The following is a 25,594-nucleotide window of genomic DNA, read 5'->3' as shown; positions in this document are numbered from 1 at the left end:
TTTAAGGAGCCATTGTCTTCAGTGATTCTTAAGCATAGAGCTGATTCCTTTGCTGAAGCAGGCCAAATGTGCCTTCACCTTGTATGTTCTATCCAAATGTCATTATGCATTTATTGCAATGATGCTGTGACTCAATTGCCAGTGTGATGCAAAGAACTCAAAGCAGCTGTCAGTAACACTTCTCTACTAATAACAATTTATATTGTTATAGGCTATCACTTGCTTAATCACTGCACCTACTGTGGTTCAAATAAATGCCAGTGCAATTTAGAGTAAAAAAACGGAATTGTCTTTCTTCAGCTGCTATATTGGGTTGATGTGGCAAGGTTTTGGAAGCAGGGGGACTGCAGGGGTGGCCTCTCTGAGAAAAGACCAGGGGCGGCTCCTGTGTTGGACACAGCCAGTTCCAGCTGGCTGCAAAACAGGCCTGCTGCTGGCCAAAGCTGAGCCCATCAGGGAGGCTGGTGGTACCTCTCTGATAACAGATTTTTGAAAAGGGTAAGAACACTGCACAGCAGTGGTAAGAGGGAGGAGTGAGAAAAATGTGAGAGAAGCAACTTTGTATACATCAGTGTCAGTAAAGAAGGACAGGGAGGAGGTGCTCTGGGTGCCGGAGCAGAGATTCCCCTGCAGCCTGTGGAGAGACCATGGTGAAGCAGGTTGCCCTCCTGCAGCCCATGGAGGACCGCACCTGAGCAGATACCCATACTGCAGCCCGTAGAGGGCCCATACCTCAGCAGGTGGTGATTCCTGAAGGGGGGGGCTGCAGCCCCTGGAGAGCCCATCCAGGGGCAGGCTCCTGGCAGGACCTAGAGCCCATGGAGAGGAGCCCATGCAGGAGTGGTTTTCTAGCAGAAACTGCAGGCTGTGGGGGACCTGGCTGGAGCAGTCTGTTCCTGAAGGACTGCGCCCCATGGAAGGGACCCACACTGGAGCGGTTCTTGAAGAACTGCGGCCCATGGGAGAGACCCCACACTGGAGCGGGGGAACAGTGTGAGGAAGGAACAGGAGAGATGAAGGGCTATGATCTGACTGCAGCTCCCATTCCCCATCTCCCTGCACCACTGAGGGAGGAATAGGCAGAAAAGCTAGGAACGAAGGAATGAAATTAAGCCTGGGAAGAAAGGGGGAGGCGAGGGAAAGGTGTTTTCAGTTTTGTCTTTGTATCTCACTCTACAACTGTATTTTTAATTGGCAATAAATTAATTTAATTTTCTCCAAGTCAAGTCTGTTTTGCCTGTGATGGTCATTGGTCTCCTGTCTTTATCTCAATCGATGAGCTTTTCCATCATACTTTCTCTCCCTGTCCTGTGCGGAGGGGGAGTGAGTGCATCTTGGTGGGCATCTGGTGGTGAGCCAGGGGCAGCCCACCCCAGCTGCTGTGTGGGAACTGAACCAAACAAACAGGATACCATCACCCAGTTGTGGCTTTGTGAATAGTTAAATCTCTTCCTGGGTTCTAGGACCTCATCGAGATAACGTTCTTTCCTATATTATACTGAACTGGATGAATTTTATTCTTGATGTATGAGAGGCGACTACATTTACCTTGTGAAAAAATTACCAGTGAATCTCTGTGTTTAATGGAAACGACATCAGCTGTATTCACATCCCTTTTGTTCTGCTTTCTAGAAATACTTTAGCAAGTATAGTCAAAGAAAGTTGTGAATGAGTGTTTGAAATTGATGTTCAGTAGCATTCAGAGCAATCTCCCCCCCCCAAGAATAAAAGTATTTTCTACAAAATCTGATTCTTAGAAATCATTCTCTTCCAGGCAAGGAAGTGAAATACACTGTGTGACTTTTGTGTCTTCCCAAACCAATCAATACGGGTTGGTTTTCAAATGATGTACTGAATAACTTCACCCACTTGCTAACGTACTACTAACAGTTAAAAATTATTGCCAGACATTATGTAATTTCGAATAATTTACGCAGCTCTAGATGTCAGCCCATTACAGAATTTAACTGATTAGTTTAGGATTTTTTTAAACTTAATACTCATCCTTGAAGCATCAGAGCTTTTTTGAATTTTGTGACACACAGTCACGTGTCACTTAAATTCACAGTGAAGAAATTATGAAAACCTGCAGTATGTACCATATTCAGCGCAGATGTTTTTCTTTCACCGTGAAACACTTCAAATTATATTAAAATCAGTTTAAGTTGCAGCATTAGTGAACAACCAACATTGTTCTACTCGTATCTTAACCTCTGTGCCATACCTGCTTGCTCATGTTCATTCATTTTAAAGGCAGGCACAGTATGTTACGAACACAGTATCTAAATGGCATGTACAGTATGCCCATAGGGCCAGATTGGGATCTATTTGCTAGATGTACAGTGTACATTTTAAGGCACACTATAGGGATTGAGTTTACATCTTGATAACTCTGTCCTTCTATTTGCAAAGATGGTCACTACCTGGAAATGTCGCAAAAATAAATGTTCATCTCTAAGAGCGGCCAGTGTATTTATGTTTTCACATTTTATATTTTTCTCAAGAAAAAAAATGTGTGAAAATGTGAACTTCAGGGCATTTTAAAAGTAAATGTCAACTACCGTATTACATTTTATATACATAGATATGTCTTTATACATACCTAAATATATAAAAGGATTGTAGGAGCTCATACTATAAGCTTAGTTTTAGTACAGTACTTTAAATATACTGGTATTTATTTTCAGTTACACTTCTGCACTGCTTCTTTCTAATGCAGAGCTTGGTACGGACATCCGTTGATAATAGCAAACAAAAAAAAAATCATAAAGAATATTATTGTCTTATCATGCAATGTAGTAGGCATCCTGTGGCTCTATTCTTTTATCCAACTTATTTACAGTACTGCTGAGTACATTATCAATAAATATTACAGTGTTTGTCTTATTCGGTTTTTGATGGCACCCAGCAATTTTTCAGGATACGAGTGCTGTCACACGTGAGTTTCAATGAATGAGTGTGTATGTGTCAGCATTGGTGCTGGGGTTGCGAGTTCAGAGGCTCCATTTTGAGATTTCGCAGCAGCACTGTACTCACAAATGTCCAGGAAAAACTCATAGTTCTTTAGTTTCCAATCTTTAAACTTCTTTGATGTTAAGTTGGGATCATCTAGAAGGTTGTCGATAACTGTGAGGTCCCCTTCTTTCGCCTATCAAATTCCAGAAAGACAGAGTACATGTCAAAATGAAATTTATCCCACATTTTGTAACTCGGCACTTTCTTCTTTCATTTTAAATTTTAATGCAAAGTGCTAGGGAAACTACTATGCACATGTGAATCTTTTACCTATACTCAGGAACTACTACAGCTTAAACTGTTTGACAGCTCTGCCTATGGTACTCTCTACAATATGCCTATAAAGAGACCCAAATACTTTTTTTTTTTCCTTAAGCTTGAACATGTTTGTTTTCAAATATTTTCTTTGGAGTTCAATTCTTAAGCTACAAAGAAAGTCTCATCCATGGAAAACATGAAGAGATTATACTTTTACTAGTTTATATTGTTCATACACAAAATTAGTGATAAAGTCTTACTTTTAAAGTGCTCTTGAGAACTCTGATGTGGTGAAGCTTTTCATTGATAACTGGATCATTACATCGCTTTACAAAAGACTTGCGGAACTCCTGCTTGGTGGAAGGACGCTGCTCTCCAAAAGCTGACAAACTAGCTTGTTCCAGAGATTTGTATAGCTCCTGCAGACCATCTGTGTTTTCTCCAATTTCTTTTATGTTTTCTGAAAGAAAATAAAGAATCCTAACAACAAATCTAATCATTCCAATGAAGTCTCTAAAACCTGCAAGCAATACTGCAAATTCATGGATAAAGTAACCTTATAATGCCATCTTCCAATTTTTGTTTTGACAAAACAAGAACATTTTAATCAGCCCCAAAGCTCTATTCTTAGCACTACATCAAGCATTTTAAGTGCAAACTCCTGCGTAGTGACTGATGAATTTGCCAACATACAACAATTCAACCACAAAAACCTTGCTGAGAGTAATGGCAATATTGCTCTGGCATTCAGTGGCAGTAAAGAGGATCAGAGTATCTCCAAAAGCTTACCCTCTGCACAGAAACTATTATGTCTTCTAATAGGAACTTTCTCGTCTAGCTTGTCATCTGTTCCTTCTATGGACTTTACACGTCCCTTACCCCTGACATCTCTGTTTCGGGGAAGGCTTTGACTACGTGGCTTCTGCGGCCTGCTGTGAGAGCTATGTCCCCTTTGGCACTCCACCAAAGGGAAAGGCCCATCCTGCTCATAATTATGACATCTTTGTACTGGTAATGTTGCTTGTCTTCGTTTGTCCGGTGACATTCCAGGCCGGCCGCTCATGTACTCTGCTTCGGGAGGAACAGTCTGAAGAAAGTGGAGCCCTGAACTGGTTAACGGAGTCTCTATCAGATCCTGCCATGAGCGTCTTTCTCGGTAGGGAGGTCTGCATCCCGATGAGTGTGTGCTTCCTGCTACATCTTGTCGAGAATCCTCGGCAGAAGAATGAGAATATGTTGATTCGCTTGAAAAGTGTCGGCTTTGTTTGGCTTCAGGGAATGGACTTGAAGAATTCACCTGAAAAGACACAAAAGCATCTGACTATAAGACGTTTTGAACAGATCCAAGAAAATTACTGTAGCGTAGAACACTATATGATGTATACTAATAAAATGGGCTGATGTGTTTGTTTTGATATGTCATAATATGAACCTCTGTAAACAGAACATAACTAGCAGTGAGATCTTTTATGCAAGTGCTATGTTTTATCCACTCCCTATTCTTGTTTTGCACATTCTCTGCCCATGAGCAACTCCTGCTGGCAAGACCGGTGTAATACTGGCACAGGTTTCCTGAAGACCTGTCCAGTTTACATGCAGTCCAGCAGTGTGCTGTAAAGACATGAAAGTCCCCAAAAGAAACCAGAGTTGGATTTCCTTTTCTTTGTGGGTTTTTTGTTTTGTTTTTTTAGGGGATATGTATCCAGCCAAAGAAAAAAAAAAAAAAAACCAAAACACAAAAAACTTCAGCACCCAGGAAGATTTTTTAATTTTGTGGGACTGATGAACTTCTGAAATTATTTAAATTAATTCTGCTGGGTCTGTGTACAATTTTAATTAAAAAAAGAGAGAAAGGCAAAAAAGTGGAAAAACAGAAAGGGAGGGGCTTAACCTGTATCCCAGTTGATAAAACAGCATCACATGGGTGAAAATCAGTCTGAACTTCACCCATGTGATGCTGTTGTCTCAGTCACTCTGGTTCTGGCTGTGTGAGGATCGTGTCATTCACGCTGAAGAAAAATCTGAAAGAAAAATAGAGAAGAGTCCTATCTGCGCTTAGAAACATAGAATAATTATCACAGCCTATGTTCCGTATAATTGAAATGTTCTTATTTGCTGCTAGAGCCTGTTTATATACAAAATGGGTTTTTATTCCTCAGTTATCAAAACCTGTCTGTACACAATATATTAGGAGTATTTTTTCAGCTACTTAACACCTTACGACACTAACAGGAAATACTGCAACTACTATGGTATTGTACACAAGGCTTCCTATTGTAAAAAGCCCCCTGCCTCTAAAGATGTGTCCTCAAAAAAAGTGTTTGGACTAAAACGTGGTTACTGCATGACTTTGATCTGTTATTAAGCTCCAGCATCCGGTATCCAATATTCACACTTGAAATTGTATAAATGTCTCAGTTAATACAAACCATCCCGTCCACCACGTTCTTTTCATATTCTGCAGTAAAGTCAACATTTGAATATTCTGTTTATATTATTAGGTGTATTATTAGGTGTAATCTCTCAAATCCTATAAAAAATGTCGTATTTGCAGTCTGGTGACATATCCATGTAAGGAGACACTGATCTCTCCTTCCTTTGTAATTGACTTGTTATGGAAGCATTCAAGCTCTTAGCTCATGAGCAACAGCGGTAATTTCACTCTTACAGTGAGATCCGTCTTTGCTCTGCCTTTATGGTAATTCAATATTCCAAAACAAGGAAAATGCAAATCAAGGCACACAGATATTTTTTGGTGACCTACTGTAAATGCAACATTTATAACTCACTGAGGGTGTTCGATGGTAGGTGTCACACAGTGTGGAAGAGCCTTCCTGCTTCAGGGTTAAAGAGCCCTCGATGTCATCCTGGTCGCTTTCACTCCAGTAATCTGCTAACAAAGCGTTCTGGGATTTACTCATGTGCTTTTCCACAAGGAAGCCGGTCCCACATTTAAAAAATATCATTGGCATGCAAAGTTAAACATCTGACAGTCACCTAGGTGTCTTGGAAGTCACTAAGGAACAGACTTGTGAAAGTGTCTGGCACCTACGATACACAGATATGTAGAAGAACCTTCAAATGTTTTAAGATAGCGTTACAGAAAGCAGGTTAGGCATCTAACTCCCACCATACATAAAAACCGGGTTCTGGTTACAGACTTTCAAAGAGAAGCTTCATTCTAGATGCCGAAGCAGAGCTGAGCCTCAACGCTTAGATTCATTACGTTAGCATAACAGGTCCCACCACAGGTGATGGTAAAAAAGGCAAGGCTGGCACCTGAGCTCAGGAGATGCAAAAATGGTTCTAAAGCATGTATCGACCCGTTTTTGTGATGTCTTCATTTGCTCTGTGGTGATGAGCCACCCAATGGCTGTGATCTGGGAGATCACGCCTCACCTTGAACCCTGCGTTCTCTTAATCACTTTTAAATATTTCTTAAAATTATTACACAGGATTCTATTTTCTTGGTGGCACCAATATAGTTCTTCAAGGATATGGATTCCTGTGAAAATTGTTATTTTAAAAGATATGACATGTATGTTAATAAAAAATTCAGTTATGACACCTCCAACTTTGTTCAAATAATGCACAGATATGTACTCGCTGCTCTCTTCTCCTAATTATAGTCTCTGAAGTGTTACCTTCATCTGGATGAATATCCTTCTCATCAGGTGTGTAACCAATTGCTGCGAGACCCAAACGATTCATCCATCTAATAGAACAAGAAAAAATGAGGAAGAGAGATTCTTAAAAGGAACATCTAGTGTAAATCTGAGGGCATACACATTCTAAACATTTGGAAAAGTCAGAGACAATGCTCAGTCCAAAAACTGAATGCTGTTTAGGCTCTTAAAATCACAATTCAGATGCATTTAGTGGTTAATGATTTTAAGCAAAGGATGTTCCAGTTCATGCACAACGCAGATGTGCTTCTGGACTTCTAGTCACGTCTGCTGGAGGATGTTCACCCAGTGGAGTATCAGGCTCACTGTATTTTATTCTGCTGCCTAGAAAACTGAAGAATCGTGACCCAAAATCTCCCTTATGTCATCAAGAAAATGTGAAGCATACATACTAATATGCTAATTTTAGCAATGACTAAACGATTTTTTTAGAATAGTCCGTGTAGAACAGAGATTGTCCAGCTCTGTCTCCACCTTAAGCAGAATCAAATCCTCTCTAAGCTGCATCTGCAAACTAGTTGTGTGGAATGGTTTCCAGAGACATTTTGTAAAGCAGCATTTATTCCGATTGCTACTTCTGTTAATTTCAGGAACTTGCCTGGATTGCCCGAACACTATGAGATAAAATAGAATTGTGATAATAATTTTACAAAAACCTGCAGTAGGAAATAAGTTGTATTAAATTTGTATACTCAGAAAGCTACAACAGACTATGACAATATTCCTCTGGTTATTTGCTAGTCCAGATTCGTGATACTGGTGACATAAACGTATAGGCTTGTCAAGCTGGGATATCAACACTATTTTCCTTTGTTTTTTTAAAATACAGCATCTTAAGTTTCTAAAACAAGATTCAGTAAATTGAAAGTACTTCAATATTTGCATTTCACACTGGATCTTCTGGTTTCTTTCTTTGTCCCAAAATTAATTAATTTGATCAAAAATAAGATTATTTGTTTCATTAGGAAAACATTATAGTTTATTTTGGGGAAAGTACTTTTAGAGTTTTCCTTATATAAAATTACTGGATGTTTATACAATTTCTAATTGACAGACAGGAAAAAAGGAAATTAACACATAGAAATGAAAGTCACTTCTTAATGTTCAGCAAATGGAAAAATCAAGAATCAGCGTATTTTCATCAGCAAGGCAATACAACTGAGGAAAAAGCCCTATTAATAGACATCTGTAATGACTGGGATGCATTCTTAAGTATTCCCTTACTCAGTGACTAAATTATTTACTATGTCATTAATCTAGTACATTGCACGTAAGTGTTTTGTAGAAGCAGCTCTTTTTTTCTTTTTTAACATTGCAACACAAAATTTGTTAATACTTATGTTCTTGGTTAATGAATCATACCATGACAAAGACATCTTTCAAAGACTTCAGGAAAGACATTAGTAAAGAATACTTAATATATCATAAGGACAAGTGTTCTGCAGATTAAAACAAGAAAACTAGTCAGTGTAATTCTTTCCCACTTGTACTAGAATGGAAAACAGCTTCTAAGGACATATGTCTAATAGCATAGTGTATGGAAGACGGTATACGCAGCAAGGAGGCAGAAAATGAAGGACAAGTGAACTCTCCGCTAAAAATAGCACACAGTTCAGGATGTATTGATCTCCTGGTCTAAGTAAAGCTCTGCAGTTGCTCAGAGCAATGATCTTAATCTGTAATATTAGATATAACACTGACTCATTGCAGGCCTTCAGCAAATCACTCTACATATCTTATGACTTTCACAAGCATCCAAAGGGGACAACAACACTTACTCCTTACTCAGGGAATTGTTAGAGGGTTTAATTTACTTAGAAAACTATGAAAATATAAAGAATTGTACAATAATATTGCTTTGCCTTTCAGTATTAAAACAGAAGGGAGCAAACTGGAAATAAAAATGGAAATGATGATTAGTTTTCACAAATATCAGCTGCGGGGTTAGGACTGCTGACAGAGACATTGCTTGTATTAGCAGGTCAATAACTCATCTTTATCACGAGGGAAGTAAATTTCAAATGGATTAACAGATTTACAGAAAAGCTTTTCCACAGTGCTCACCAGCATAATTTCATTCAACAAACAGCATGCTGATCACTTCACATTTGCTTCTCTTGAAAGGCATATTCTTTATTGCAGTAATTGAAATGACATCATACTCGCGCTCATTATTCAGCGTTGGGATTCACTATTTTTTCAACAGTTGTTCCTGAATTTCCAAACTCATTAGCATCGGAGCAAAATAGTTTTAGTCGTACTTTACCATATGCCTTTGGCAATTGAGCAGAACACCTTGGCGACTTCAGCGAAGGTTCTGATTAAGCGCCAGTGATAAATTAGGCCTTATGACCAGTTTCAAAGTTAAAACAGACTCAGCCATTTTGGTGATCACTGCATGGAATTCCATGTTGTCTTAAATTTCTTGCCAAGTTTATCTTGTTGCTCATCGTTAATTTGAGGGTTTCAAGTCTTGGAAGCATATATAGATAACAGTCAAAGTGTTAATATTAACCTTCAAGAGAACACAGGTATTCTTAGCACACACAGAGCATCAGCTTTTTATATGGCCCCACTGTCCAAATATAGAACTGGCAGAAGGTAATCTTCCTCCTCTGAGACTGCTCAGATTTTTCTCTTCCAAAGGGCAAGAAGATCCTCAGCTATAGTTACAAGTACTTTCTTACCTCATTTACCACAATTTAGACTTAGCTTTTTGTCAAGACAACAAAAAAGGTTATCTGATGACATTCAGTAGCTTATAATGATAAAATCTCTTCTGATAAAAAAAAAAAGAATCTCAATTTTAGGTTTTGTGTTTTTCAAAAAAGCATGGGTGGATGTTTGTGAGGTTAATCAGGACTTATAGAAGTGCTAAGATTACAGATCCTTTTCTCACAGATAACTCCCCCCCCCCCCAAGGAAATGCAAACTCAGTTGAAAAGGAACACTGTGCAAACTTGATGAATTTACTTGATGAGCAAACCGCTTTCATTCTTAAGAAAACAGTCAGTCAAGGTTATAAAAAGTTCTCTGTGGAGAGCTTGGAAACTCAGCCATTTGGTCCCGAACTCTGCACTGAAAGCCTTGTAGGCAAATGCCAGGTTTCAGGAAGGCAGCGGAAGTGCCAGAGTCGGACTCTCCAAGGGGTAGATGACTGCAGGTTTAACTGAACGTCATGCAGTGCAAGACTATATGCTACACCTGACAAGCAGCTATAGTGAAAAACCCAGGAGATCGTTTGTCTACCTCGGTTTATAGAGCTGTAACCCAGTAGCTCTTTGAATTTCATGTGACCACAAAAAAAAAAAGGGATATTCTGGCAAGTACCTGTATAGCAATCTTACATGTAAATCTCTACATATATCTTGGCCCCCTGAGGCAGAAACCTGGACTCCTCTTCCCCACCAAAACCCTACCTTTTTTCTTTGATAATTTCAACAACTCTTTTCTTTTGATAATTAAACAACTTAAAGAGCACATTTCACTAAGTGTAAGTCCAGGCCACTCAAGGAGCCCCAGGATTTGCATTCTAGATAGAAATCAGTTGTGATGACATGGTGCCATACTAAATATCCCAAGGATACTTTGCTACGACATTTTACCTTCAATATGGTACAACATCTCCATAAGATATAATATCTCTCTTACTGAGGTATGCTGTAACAACTTACAAGGGACCAAAAAGCATATAAACTATTTTTTATTGCCTTAGTGAACCAAATGCAGGGAAAGCCTCAAGTAAAGTCAACTATATACAACAGTAAGTTTTGTACTTTGTCTCAATGGTTAAATTCTAATTCAATCAGACTTTAATTAATTCTGTTGATTAAAAACAGGAACTGTTGCCATTACTTTGGGATAAAATAGAGTTGCATGGTAGGAAGTTAAATTTACTGAGAAAATTCTGGTTAGTACCAGGGGATTACAGCCCAGGGCCTCTTCTGAGCGTCCGATTCTACCCCCGGGCCTGGCAAGTGATGATTACAAAGGCACCGAGGGCAGTGAGGAACTAAGCAGCTGTGGCAATAATCAAAACTTGATACTGAAGAGTGAGTCATGCTTGAAATGCCCTGAATCGTCGGGGTCAGGAGCACATCCTCTTACTGATCATTTAATAAAAACACCAGAAAATGTTAAAGTGGACCAAACAACTGGTGAAACAATTCCGTATAGCCTCACTGTCTGAACACACTATATTAAAAACAAGAATATACCATTACTCATTGTACGAATGCAGTAAGTTTCTGTTTACTGACTGTTAGAATTTGCTCCTGCTGAGTATGGTGATGAGCCAGGCCAGGGTTAGTGTGAGGTTCTGGGGTCGAAGGCAACTAGAATGTTCACAGTGGCACCACACTTCACCCACTTGGCTATTCCTTCCTACAGTCCAGAGTACAATAGCACAAGTGAAAAAACCAAAACAACTTGGGCAATCTCAGCTACAATAAATTTGAGAGAAATATTACATTTAGTATAGGAGAATAAAAACCAAAAGCAAGAGGGTAACCTTTTTTTCTTTTTCTTTAAAGGGGTGCAAGGCTGTTATTTTTAGGGTTATAGTTAAAACTGTTCCATAAACCCATGGAGACTAGGTCAGGAAGTAGCGAGTGTCTGTGATTCAAATAAGCTTTATTTGCTAATATCCCCACAGCTGGATACACTTTCTGCGTACACAAGATGGCTGGTATATAAAAGAACCTATTTAATTCAAGTGAAAAAGTAAATAAAGGATATATCCTGAAAAGGTGTACATTCAGGAGTCTATCCACTTTCACTATTTGTTTCTGTTAAATGTTCCCTTAAAAATGAAACCAATGAAATACCAAAGCATTAAAGGATAGCATAAATATATAGTTACATATTTCCTATCTTTCTTGCATTTTTTTCATCAATTAATGCGTGCACATGCATGTCATGTCAGGTTTGTATCATAAATGCTTCAGTGCAGGAATAGATCTTTCTTCACTTTTAAGATTGCATCTGCACTTGAGGTTATTTGGTTAAAAGTAGAAACCAGAACTAAAGTCAAAGTTAAATTTGACTTAATCAAGTTATCTTTAAGTCTGTTAAAATATGATTCTCTTGAACCATTTATTTCATACATAGAATTTATTCAGTGCAATTTATGTTTAATTTCTGACTAAAACCTTTGTATTATTTTTTTTTTACATCACTGGGATAATCAGATTTCAGAATTCACTGTAAAATTCCCTGTAACACAGAATTATATTTTAAAATTGATCCTGTATTTGTTACACTGGCCTCTTCCTGGCCAGTCTTTCTTACTGGACACCTAAAAAAATCAAAATACTTCCCATTTTTCTTCTTAAGGTATGTTATTTTCATTATTTTCTAATTATTTTCACTATTTTCTAAGGTTATACAGGTAACGTATTCATTTAACAGAACAAAGGTACCTGTAATAGGTATGGCTAAAATGACGCCTTGATTTTCCTCAACACAACAGAAGCCCAACAACGTAACTGGTGTCTCACAGTGAGATATAACGCTGAGCAGAGGCTTCTCAATGAGCTCATCTCTCCAAATGTAACAACTCTCAGCAGCCTGGATTTCTACCATTTTATTTGTCACAGTTGCTGGAATTTCTTAAGTAAAATCATTCATGGGGTAAACTGTAAGTACTCTCTGATTTGATAATCTGACATGACTCTGTTGATCTTGTTTCATGCATTGTCTTCTTAGATTTGTCAGGCTGGAAAAATATGAAGAAAACCCCAGACAGCTTAAGAGTTGCCAAGTGAACCATGGCAATTTATGCCCTCTTCGCATGTGCATCTACTTCATGCACTTAATGGGATTTTTTTTTCTTTCCTTTTTTTTTTTCCCCCAATTTCACCCTGTCAACCAAATGCACAGCTCTGCCTTTGCAGTCAGATGTCTGGTTTGGTAGTGGTGGGTTCCCCCGTGCCCCTAGTGGGTGAGACACAAAAAAGTTCACTACTTCTGTAGCAAATAAATTGCCATTCTGGTAACAAAGGAAATGTCATTTTACCATATAAATATAGAATCATAGAATCATTAAGGTTGGAAAAGACCTTTAGGATCATCAAGTCCAACTGTCAGCCCAACACAACCATATCTCCTAAACCACGCCCTGAAGTGCCGCGCCTACACAGTTTTTGAACGCCCCCAGGGACGGTGACTCCCCCACCTCTCTGGGCAGCCTGTGCCAGGGCCTGACCGCTCTGGCAGGGAAGGCATTTTCCCTCATCTCCAACCCAAACCTCCCCTGGCGCAGCTTGAGGCCGTTTCCTCTCGTCCTGTCACTGGTGACTTGGGAGCAGAGACCAACCCCCCCCTCACTCCAGCCCCTCTCAGGCAGCTGCAGAGAGCGAGAAGGGCTCCCCTCAGCCCCCTCTTCTCCAGGCTGAACCCCCCCAGCCCCCTCAGCCGCCCCCCAGCACACTTGTGCTCCAGACCCTGCCCCAGCCCCGCTGCCCTTCTCTGGACACGCTCCAGCCCCTCCAGGGCCTTCTTGTCCCGAGGGGCCCAAACCTGAGCCCAGCATTCGAGGTGGGGCCTCCCCAGGGCCGAGCACAGGGGCCCCATCCCTGCCCGGCTCCTGCTGGCCACCCCAGTGCTGACACAAGCCCGGGGGCTGGTGGCCTCCTCGGCCACCTGGGCACTGCTGGCTCATGCTCAGCCGGCTGTCAGCCAACATATAGTTGTGTATCACAGACAATATACACACAATAACTTTATGACAGACTATAATTTCAGGAAAACCAATAATAAGCACTAAGGAAATCTTCAAAAACAGAGTCACAAAACCCTCACTCAACTGGAACTTCTGCCAATTTTCGAACACAGACGTGTCTGTGGCAGCACTAACACCACTTAGGCAAATCAAAAACGAACAGCCATTGTTAAGTCAGGCTTGGAGTTTCAAGCTGATATTTAAAGGAACTTGTGAAGAAGACAATAAGGTATTTCCTTCATTAGTCAAACGTGGCTACCGGATTTCACCCTACTGTAACCTTGTCCTGTTGGATTTACCTTATTACGCTGGCTAATTCACCAAATTTTCTGGGCACCAGCTTAAAGGCAAGTACTGGCTGCTGCATGCACCTACTGTTTCTGACACCGACTGTGATGTTATATGTGCTTCAGCACATGCAACCACGTAGTACTCTCTGGACAGGCTTTCTACCATTCTTACAGAAGTACAGCAGAGGGATGAAAAGCTGTAGAAGTTAATTCAGCCCAGGATTTCCTATTGTTTAATGCACGCTGGATTTTACTTAGTTATTCAAGCTTTTACCCTAGCTTTCACCCAATGATTGGCCCAAGATAAATCTTTGGAGAAATGGAACAGTCTTTATGAGCAAGAGAACTGAGTTTAGTATGGCCTGAAAAGGTATGGGTGGGGTTTTGGGGGTTTTAGAGGGGAATCATTCTATGATTCTATGATTTATAGTGAAATAATGTAATTCTACTTCCACATACTCTTAAAGAAATCAGATCACGTAAGCCAAACAATACTGTTAAATGCCTGACTTATTTAATTAGGTATAGTGCTTATTTCTATTACTAAAAACTTCAGGTTTTGCAGTGTTAACTTAGTATCTCCAGTATAACTTCACCATATGTGACTAATGCATGTTCATTGATCATGGAGGCGTACAGCACTGTAATCCCAAAGTCTGCTGTACTAAATGCAGTTGAACTCTTTGAATCCCAGAAGAACTATACAAATTCACAATGGTACTATTAACAGCAGAGTTTGATTAAGTTAATTTTGTAATTTAAACTAGTACAGAAAGCCAATGCAAAGCCTAACTCCTGTGCATTAGGGATAAATTTACACCTGAATGCTAATTTGGATTGCATATTGGATAATTGCAATTGTGCATTGTAAGCTCCTTTGAACTCCTTTGGTGTAATGTTATAAAAGCCAGTGGTTCTCAAACTGTATTAAGGGGGAGATGGTAGTTCATGAGTCTATGGCAAGTAGCCCATAAACCGTAGAAAGGAGGAGTTAGGTGGCTAGCCAAAAAAAGGAGATCTTGAAGGCTTCCAGCTCCATACTAGTACTTCCCTGGTGGGTAGTTCTCCCAGATGGAGCACTGTAGCTCTGCTATTGCACTGTTCACTCCCAGGTACATCACAGTTTCATCCAGTCTCTGGGGCCTGCAGCAAATTCTGATAAGAAAATTGTTTTACTTTGTGCTGCAACTTATGAGCTTTTATGTAAGAACAATAAGTTAGAGGACAGAAGTGGCCTTGGGCATGGACTATTTTGCCTGGATTTGAAACAAGTTTATAGGAACATAAAAGAAGAAGGGGAAAACCTGCTGTCTGTGTTTACTTACCACACTAGTGGGAATCTCCATTTCAGGGGTCTCTGTTTGAAAAGTACCTTTCATGTTCTGCAGAATTATCTCCTTGCTTTTCATTGGATGAGGGACCAGGGAGAAAGAACTCTTTAATAAGTGGCTTGGCTTTATTTGTTAAAGAGCTGTTAAATTAAGACAGATCTGACACGATGACTCTCTTGCTCACTTCTCCAGGAACCCTTGTTTAAGAGGGGCAATGTCTAAAGGGGTGTAGGCCTGAAATTTTCAGTTGTTCAGATCTTTTCTTAGGTGTTAGCCTATCTGTAAGTGAGGATTGAAGGTAAATTAGAACTGTAAAGGATGCATTAGTACTGGCCCGCCATCTGATTTGGCCAAGATCTGTTAAGGGAAATAACATGCCCAAAATTTAAGGAAGACAGCTGAATGCACTTAGTAATGAATAGGATGATTCAGGGAAAACCTTGAGCAACTTGCTTAGTTATATTCCATACATGAAATACAAAGGATACGCGCCCTGAAATCTGCTTATCATCAATAGAGACTTAATTCAGAATACTTCAATTTTCAAATGGTTTCTTTTAAAGAGAAATATTGTTTTAGAGTCTTTCAGGTCTTTACTTGGAAAATATTGGGAGTGACCCCTACAAAATCAGTCATCATTCTGTTTCATTGGGTAGCAGATCTTTGTTATATTTTTTGAATGGATGTAAAAGATTTATGGGAGTTCTTAAAATTGCAAAGTTGACCCAGTTATTCAAATCAAATGTGATCAAATTATTCAGCCTAAAACAGAAACTTTTTTAAATTTAATATTTGGAGTCCACGAGGAGATTATAAATGCATTGCACTGCATACTTCAATCACATGAAAGTTTTAAATAAAGTAGGCATTGTAAAACAACTGAATGTGAAATTCAACGCTAATTTCCTTGGGAGTATTAAAGCCATAAACAGGTTATGCATGGTACGGTAATAGATGAAGCACTTCTGGGAAATAAGGCCTTTAACAAGCCTGGAGTACCCTGTGACTGTGGCAAGCAGAAGATGAGCTCATCAATTTCATTATTAATTCATTTCTAAGAACACAACTATGCTCATGTAAGACCTGACAAAACAGCATGAGCATTAATTTTGCAAACCGAAGTCTGTCTGCACCATGCAACACAGCAGGCAAAATTCACCTGCAACAGACTAACTCTATCTGCTACGTACAAATCAATCACTACCCATTGGAATGCGATTCTTTCAACAGCAATGCAGAATTAAAGGCAGAATAAAATATTCTGGAATGGAAAAAAAATATTAAACGGTGAATCTGAAGTAAGAAACAGTAAAAATGGCTGTTAAAACAAAAGCTGGTTGTAAATGCAGTTGAAGGAAGATTATACACTTTCCCCGCAGAGCCAATAAAGAAACGCTACGCTCCTCTCCATGTTAGAACTCCTTTACTTTTCAGTGTGAAAGATTTACCCCTCTGCCAGCATAGAAAATCCAGTTAAATTTTGTGGTGACAGCAGGAGTGTGAGATACCATGCAGAGTATTTGCCCTATTTCCTCAGATTACATGGTTAGCAATTTGCTGGGAAGACAGAGATTTGTGAAATTCATATTAAAAATGCATTTTTCATCTATGAATCTTGCTTACTCATTTCAAATTTCACACAGGTTATCTGGGAGAAGGAATTCCAGGAAGCGTGTAAAGGCTGCAGGGGATGGCCAGGGATTTTACAGAGGTGGCATAGTAATCCATCATTTGGGCTGGGGAGTGAATTACAACTACTCTACAGGAACAGCATTTCTGAAGGAAAAATACTGCCAAAAATACTTCAAGAGAAAGTTCACCTGCTATCTTTTCTCATGGGAAGCAGACCCAAAACTCCAGGGAAAAGGCTGTCATAAATTCAAAACTAACACAGCAGTATGATATGAAAATACATCCTGGCACCCTCCCCACCGTTACTCTCCACGAAGGCTGTAAACTGCCATAAGGAGAGCTTCCTTGGCTCTCCAGTGTGGGAAATCAATGAATATTGTAAGAGCAGTTTATTGAATATATGTCAAGACTTCCTGGTTTTCCTTGACTCAGAACATTTTATGGTATGATAGAGAGATACGATCAATGGCACTTCAACATACCATAGCTATCAAAGTAGCTAAAACCAAGGGGGAAACTGTGCCTAGTAAAAAATAGCAGAAGACCCTCATTTCAGTTTAGGAGCAAACAAATCTCGGTCACATTATGTAACTGAACAATGGGACATTATTAACATCAGAAAAAATATTTTTTCAGTAAATTTATATCCTAAAAATAACAGCTAGCCACTGCGAGATACTCCTGAGGACTGAACCTCCTCATCATCAGCGGGTGATGAACTAGCCTGAAGTGTTTTAATACAGGCAGTCTCATACATCAACACAGTATTTCTTGAAGGGCCATGTAAGCCACGGAATATAAATGTTCAACTGAAAAATAATTTTTAGACATTAGTATTCCAAAGAAAAAAGTCCAGCTGTATCCTGAGGTAGTTGTGTCTTTCTAAGTCTGTGAACTGAAAGAACCACCTGAATCTCAAAGTTTCAGCGGTCGACGCCAGGAAAGATTTAAGACTTCAAAGTATTGTCCCATGCGTCCTTGCTTTTTACCTCAGCTGGGAATAAACAAATCGCCTAAGTAACAGGAGGTGGAAGACTTGACTCTGCCTTGAGGATCAAAGGTACCTCCCCACCTTTATCTAACCTCTGCCTTCAACACCGAATGACAACACAGAAGCACAGAGCAATTCAGGTTAGGAGACCTGGCAGGCAGTCGGTCGTCTCTCCCCACCCGCCCCGGCAGGGCCAGCTTTAATGTTGGCTCAGGTTGTTCAGGGCCTTGTCCAGTCCAGTTCTGAATGCCCTCCCAGCACAACCAAGGACACTTAAAGACACACAGCAATGCCAACAATTGCATTGCACTGGATTCTCTTCCTCACTGGGACACTGATGCGATGAATAAGTTAACTACTACTGGGTATTTTGTTGTTGTTGGGTTTTTCCTGTGGGGAAGGGGAGAGTTTGTTTTTCTTTTTCTTTTATTTATTTTTTTTCAAATTCTGGCATGAAAACTAAATGCATCTCAGTAGTTCAGCCCTGTTCCTGTTAAAAAAATTACTTCAAATTGCTTTTCCCTGTCTTTAGGCCATGTCATGTTACTGTGGATTGTCAGTAGGGCTAACTTTAAAATATCCCATATTATCCCATCACGTGGGTATACTCTTAAATACGAGCTTTGGTATGTATGTGTTGTTTTTATATACCAGAAACATTTATCCCACATCAATATTTCTAGCCTTGATCAACAACAAATTAGAAGTGTGATAAACTTGATGCCCATTAACAAACACAAATTCTAATGAACATAGATGGGACCAACACAACTAACTTCCCTGACACACCTTCGCAGAACAGACGTGTGGCATGACAGAAAATGTCAGCAAACAAAACGAGCCACACGGAAATTAACGGAGGACTAAGTGGCCTAAGTACTGAGAACGCTACCAATCTGCATTCCATCATTTCTATGTGAGATTAAATATTGTTTTCAATTATTGGAGTACCGTGACAAAGAACATACCATGATAAAGAGGAAACATAACGTACCTATTCATCTCTTCAAGGCAGTCTGTTGCGAAGTAGAAGCTCTTTATTTTGGGGTGGCATGCTTTGAAGGCACTAGAAAAAAAGCACAAAGAACAAAAAATACCTTTTCTTTCAAACAGTTTATCTACAAATATGCAAGACTGACCGGCTCTATGATTCTTCAGCATATTACAGGTTTCGTAGGCATTTTGAATCTTCAGTCTGAATCTGGCTGGATAAACTTAGAGACGGATTCCTGATGATCTGAGCACATCCACATTTGCAAACCTGACTGGCACTTTGTGAAAATTTCAGAAGCCCTTGGATGACTTAGAAATGTAAAACCTTTCAATGACCAGTGATGTTACACACCTAAAAACTTCCTGGGTGAGTTTGAAAATCTTATTGAGTGTATTTTTAAGTAGATATTAGTTGTATTCCAAAGATCTCCAGAGGAATAAGAGTTTGGTCTCCCCACCTCTTCTCCAATATTTAGATGACTCTGGTTTGTGCCCTACTCAAAGAAATAGAGAGGGCTGCCAATTTATGCGTTATAACTGTCTCACAGCTTCATTGTAATTCTGATTCTGAAGAGGTACATGAGTTTATCCAAAATTTCATTTTACGTTAATGAACGAGAAGAGAAGGAACATAAAGATGAATAACCATCTGGTAATTGCATTCAACTGGAGATGACGTTAAAAATACAGCACTCTCAAATTCTTTCCTTAGTCATAAGACTGCAAGATCTCTAGAATAAGCTTAAATAAATTAATGTTTCCTAAATTTAATACAATATATTTTTTTAATCCCCACTTATCATTTTAATTCAATTTGAGTTTAAGAGAAGCATATGGAAAGTTCTTGGGAACGTGGCAGGTTTGCTTTGTTTGGAAGTAGGTAATAATAAAGAAGTTCCTTATATAGTCTTAACTCTAAGACGTCACTTCTAATTCCAGCAATTGCTTTGTCAAGTTCCTCTAAACCCAAATATATCCCAGGTACCTTTCGTCTTAATCTCCTAATCTTTTCTGTATTTTTTCTGCCATCACTGAGAGTCATTAACAGCTAATGCTTTGCCACCTAGCGAATAACAAAGTTGCCAATATTTAGCCTTAAACTTTGTATTTATTGTTACATTATAGTTCATGGTCAGTTTGAGGTGTCTCACTGATTTTTATTTTTTTTTTTTTATTGCCCGGTCTGTTCTCACGGATAGCTTTTGATTCAAGAAGTCATGGTTGAGGGTTGTTTTTTTTTCCCCCCCCTTGGCAATTTTAAATTTATGCAAAGGTTAATTTATAGACTGAAGTTGTTTGAAAAGTGTAAGTAAAATCAGACATCACTGGAATAGTTCCAAAGGCATACCACAACAGGTTTAACTTAATTTTAGAGGTCTGTACTGTTTTACTTGCGTACCTAGTACAATATTAGTAGCATGGTGTGCTCTAATCTTGGCTACACTGGCTGAGGTACTGAACAGTTGCATGACAAAAGGTAGCTCGAAGTCTGACAATGCTCTCTGCATTGCTGATATCTTCCTCCTTCCTCAGACGTCAGTTCCTTCACCAGCCACTTGGTCAGTGTAATTCAATTCAATATTACTGGTTTCACGAGCCAAGGTCTGACTCTCCCTTTGGACTGGCTGTATACAGACATTGCTGCATTGCACCGTAGTCTGCTCAGGCTACATGTGTGAGATAATAACCAAGCTCAAAATCTTACAGCATGGATGATTATGGTTCACATAAAAATGCTTTTTAATACTGCTTTTATATGGTATAATCCCTAAGCTCTCCCTTGGTTGAGCAGTTATTTGAAAACCGCTAAGAACAATAATAATAATTTTTACAATTTTTTTTTTGTGTGTGAATACAATTTAAAAGGAGTATTGCTGTCAAGGAAACCACAAACTCAGAGCATTAAGGACTATTATTTCGATTAGTTGGAAAATGTTAAAAAAACCCCACACTATCATTCATAACATTTATGTTGAAATACTGACATTTATATGGTAATTACCAGACGTAAGAATTAGATTAGGAATCATTACACATGGCATTATGAGAAACCTGTGATGCAACATTTCTACTATTATTAGCTTAAATGTGAATGACTGTTTTATTAGTTACTACGATTTATTGCAATTTTCAGAGACAAAAATGAAACCTGAAGAAGCTTCACTGGGGCACACTGATTTTCTAATATACATTATTAATACAAATGCGCACAGTAATGGGTTTTCCTAACAAAAGTTCTACAGGAGAATGAGGTAACAGCAGAGTTGTATTTCTGTGCAGTTTCCTTTTTCACGGGATTAGAAGCATATAAGGGGTAAATTTACCTTTGCATAGAGGGTTATCATGAAACAACTCCACAAAAGAGGCTTGAGAGGTCTTTAAGTGTTGTTTTGGCATCTGGACACTGATAATTTCAACTGCAGACCCTCATCTCCTGAGCTACTTGTATTTTGCAAACGAAAACAGTGAGTACGTGAGAAATCCCGGAGGGGGAGGAAACTTTGCTGCTGCCCACTAGATGGCATACGCTTGTTAATTATATGCACCGAATTATAAGATTTGAATGCAAGAGATTTTTGATCATTATATAAATATAGTTTTAAGTACAATCACATTTATTATACTATTTGGGCAAAAGAAATCATATGATTTTAGCATCAAATATTCTTATTGTTCTTAGCCTCCTACTTCCTAATGCAGACCTTTTTACCAGATGATTAGCAGCAGCTCCAACTGCTCTAGCAAAACAGATGGTATCTGTCTGTGAATAAAAAAATGCGAAATAGGTTGATATATGTCTTTCTGCACACACACATGTATTATGTACGTGACACATTGTTAATTACACAGTAATTAACAAATACTATACCTCCTTACAGAAGTTCCTTACAGAGCTTAATTTTTAAAACTCCTGCACTGTTCTACTATTTAAGCGTGATATGCTGTTTTCACAGATATATTTTTTTGCTGCGAAGACAGCACTGTTTTCCATTGGTCTGAACTCCGTGCAACATCTCCACTTTCTTTCTGGTGTTCCGTTTGCCCAACCATCTTCCAGGTCTGAGATGTAAGCATTGGCTCGAGGTGGAGAGGATTATGTGGTGGATCTAAAGATTCTAATCCTCTTGATTAATCCTGTTGGAATATCACATGATGGAGTTTCTGCTTGTAAATAGGATTATTTCCTTAGACAGGAAATTTACATACATAAAAGCATTAAAACGCCAATATTGGGGTTTCAGAGTCTTTTAAAAGTTAGAATATGTCTGTTAGTGTGATAAACAACTTAAATTTCGCTCCACTATGCTCTCGTAATGTGATACTATCTGTGATTATGTATTTGAGTATTACATTCTCACAGGAATCCTACCTCAGTTAAGGTGCAGAGCGGACTTGCTAGAGAGGTGAATCAAGATTATGCAACGGATGAGGCTGCTCGCTGAAGGACTCCTGTCGCAGTTGTTACGGGATTTCTGAATGTGTCATAAAATGCAGGGAGCAAGAATTTTTTCAAGGATAAATCAGCGACATGCTGCAGGTCTTCCTGCTTATGCAAAGGAGTTCCTATGTGCTAAGTCACAGCAAACACACTTAATAATTGGTTACTACCTGAATGTTCCTTAATATCTTTTTGTCTGATATTCTGATAATTTACTGAAATGGAGAGCACTTACAGCTGCAATAATATATTGTGCTATTATGTATTTACATACTCTGAAGAAAGGAGGTCTTTACTGTTATGAAATGGAGATCCCAATTCTGTGGAAACTTTTGATTTAAATGTTTCTGGGCTGCAAAATGTGACAATAAATCCATCTTCATCTCCCAGAAGTGTCCCAGGGATTATTATCAGGGAAGCATTTAGCTACACTAACATTAAGAACTGCAGAGAAGTCTCCAGGGAAATAATTCTAGATCTATAGACATATATGAATAATGCAGAAGAGCAATACCTATATTTTTACCTTTGGCTTGTTTTGGAGGGCCCAAAACTGGATGCAATAATCTAGGTGTGGTGCAATGAGTACCAAGTAAAGGGAATAATCACTTCCTTCCTCTGCTGGCTGCACTCTGGTTAGCATAGCCCAGGAAGCACTTAGCTTCTTTCCTGTGGGGGCCCGCGGGTGGCTTAAGTTTGGTTTGCTGTCTACCAAGACTGCCAAGTTCCTTTCAGAAGTAGTAATAAAAATACTGAAACTGTAGCAACCTTGAAGATATAACGTCATGTCTACCTACACTGGATCAGTGACATTTATATAGAATTCTGACTGCACAGTTTTGATGTGGGGTGCCAACAGGATGGCATATGCTCTCATAAATTTAAGACCTAAATTTGCATTAATTATGCAATGAAAATTTTCACTAGGTGGAGATTTTTGGAAGTTCAGGCAAAGCACTAGTTAACAATGATTAATTATATACGTAGTTCCATTAATCTTTAGTCTTGTGGATCAGCTTCATCATGGGGCATTATAATTATCAGTATCTCTGAAAATAACGTGGTATTCATGTCATGCCACATCACACAAACTTAAATAACTAAGATTTCTGATACAGTATGATAATTTTTAATCATGAAGATGCAGGTGTTGCCTAAAAGCAATGGAAAGTTTTTCAGTGTCATCGCAAGAAACCTTCTCTCGCAGGGACAAGGTCATTCCACATCCAAATATAGCCTGGAGAGCTAAACCAGTGTGCGATAATGCCATGATTTGTATAATAAATCAGGGTACCTTCATTAAATGCATTAGTGAGTCAAATCATCAAACCATACAGAATAATGCATTCAATTATTATATATTCTTGTGAAAGCTTTCTTAAGGCTCTTTCATTCAGTGGATGTTATGGACATCAGTAACAGTCATTCTATAGAACAGCATTCTCCCTCTGATAGAACAGTGGAAAAGACAAGTCTATTAATTATCCTGGTAAGACTTCAAATTCTTTCGTTCAAAAAGCTTTGAACATTTCACATTGATGGCTCTGAAATTAACAGAAATTTGATGGGAAATCCAAGGCGAGTCCCAAAATGTTCTTAGATTTGCTTTTGAGAGAGCTGGAAGAAAACTAACACGGTGGTTTTAGCTGGACTTCTTTATGCACTAAAATGCTAAGTGTACTTTTGAAGCAATTTTAATTTAAAACCAAATGAACCTACAAAAAAGAAAAAACAGGAAAGAACTAGGTTTCTTTCCCTGTCCTTATAAACTGTCAAGGGAACTGCTTTACTAGCTTTTGCATTAAGGTTAAAATAGACTCAATCAGATAGAAGTGAGGAGAACACAATTAGATTTATATTTTCAGATTTCAAGCTTGCAATGAATTTCAGGTTACATTCCAGCACCTACTAACCCCCACCCTTACATGAAAAAGATACCCTAAAGTGGAAAGAAACGAGAACAGATCCTGTAAAATCTTTCACTTGCTCTCTGAAAGGAGAGCATGAAGAAGGAAATCAAAGGGAAATCCAGCTCAGTGAACAAAGGGAATATTAACATCTTCATTATACTTTTACCCCTGGACCTACCTCTTTCTGAAAGGATTCAAAGCCCGAAGGTACTCAGTTTTCAGTAGCGTGCAAAGTTTTGGTTAATGGGACTTTCTCCTGTGCATATACCCTACAGAAATTGCTCTCTAAGAAGTGTTCTGAGGAAATGTGTTCTAATGCTTTGGGCAAAGTCCTGGAAGCTATTTCTAGCTGTGCACAATGACCTTCTGTTTGATCTTGGTTAATTCACTGAAATCTGTTAAGTGTTTTATGTCCTAACAAAAGGGTATTATTTTTCCTGTATTTTTTTTTTCAATATCATTATTAATATCTACTCATTCCTCAGAGGACTGTATAGTGCTCAGTTCATGTTTAACTTCTATAGTGATACCCTCAGCTGAAAGGAGTAATAGAAGTATAAATGCACCGTCTTCTAATTCTCAGACAGACAGTAATAATACCTCTAGACGAGAACAAGCAATTGAAGAGGTTTGATTTTCTGGTGAGCTGTCTCTATGGTGATTCAGATCTTCAGTATTTTTAGTGTTCACATGTTCGTAGTTGTAGGACTTGTATTCCTCAGACCAAAACTGCATTTAGTCATTGGAAAATCACAACAAAAATTCAGGATACTTAGTTATAACTAGGAAAGCTTTAGTAAGAGAATGTCTTTAATGCCATTCTATGTAGCTCCTCGTGGCAGCACATTTTAAAAATCCAGGCGCAGCATACAGAAGACACATGCAAATAATTCAGGAGATACAGGCAAAGTGCTAGCCTCAACGCATTAGAATTGTTCTGTTAAACCTGCTGTTTGACAGAGATGAATTCCAATCCCAACACCGCTTGCAAACAATTTCCAGTGAGTGTCTGTTATTAAACATGCCTTAAGTGCAGCAAAGCTTAGCATATGCTTTTTACTGGGACCATACTGCAGCAGTGCCAGTAACGCACAGTTCGTTTTGCATGTGGAGCCTAACTATTTTAGCAGTTGAGAATAACACAATATTGGGTACATAAGCTTCCTCCATAAAGGAGAAAATGGAGATTATATTCACCATCCCTTGCTATGATATTTTTAATGGTATTTCCTGTGGTAATTGTTTCTTGCAAACTTGATTCTTACCAAGATGCCCATACTGAACTAGGAAAGTTTTATCTCTTGGCTAACGTACTCATTGGTTTTTGC

General features: G+C 38.8%; 1 protein-coding gene across 2 annotated transcripts in view; it reads right to left on the bottom strand.

The window, feature by feature from the left end:
- Window positions 1–576: 576 nt before the first annotated feature.
- The window catches only part of LOC142063197 (connector enhancer of kinase suppressor of ras 2-like), a 214,048-nt gene continuing 189,030 nt past the window's right edge, over window positions 577–25,594 (bottom strand). For both annotated transcript variants that reach the window (XM_075106632.1, XM_075106631.1), the window contains 6 exons: window positions 18,919–18,990; window positions 6,918–6,988; window positions 6,063–6,163; window positions 4,063–4,570; window positions 3,534–3,733; window positions 577–3,148 (listed from right to left, as the gene is read on the bottom strand). In XM_075106632.1, the coding sequence (XP_074962733.1) occupies window positions 2,933–3,148; window positions 3,534–3,733; window positions 4,063–4,570; window positions 6,063–6,163; window positions 6,918–6,988; window positions 18,919–18,990 (1,168 nt within the window). In that variant the 3' untranslated portion in view covers window positions 577–2,932. The remainder of the gene's footprint in view (window positions 3,149–3,533; window positions 3,734–4,062; window positions 4,571–6,062; window positions 6,164–6,917; window positions 6,989–18,918; window positions 18,991–25,594) is intronic.

This window comes from Phalacrocorax aristotelis, chromosome 11 (genome assembly GCF_949628215.1).
Source record: "Phalacrocorax aristotelis chromosome 11, bGulAri2.1, whole genome shotgun sequence".
Classification (NCBI taxonomy): domain Eukaryota; kingdom Metazoa; phylum Chordata; class Aves; order Suliformes; family Phalacrocoracidae; genus Phalacrocorax; species Phalacrocorax aristotelis.
Note: the sequence above shows the minus strand (reverse complement) of the source record. Positions and strands in the feature narration are given on the sequence as shown.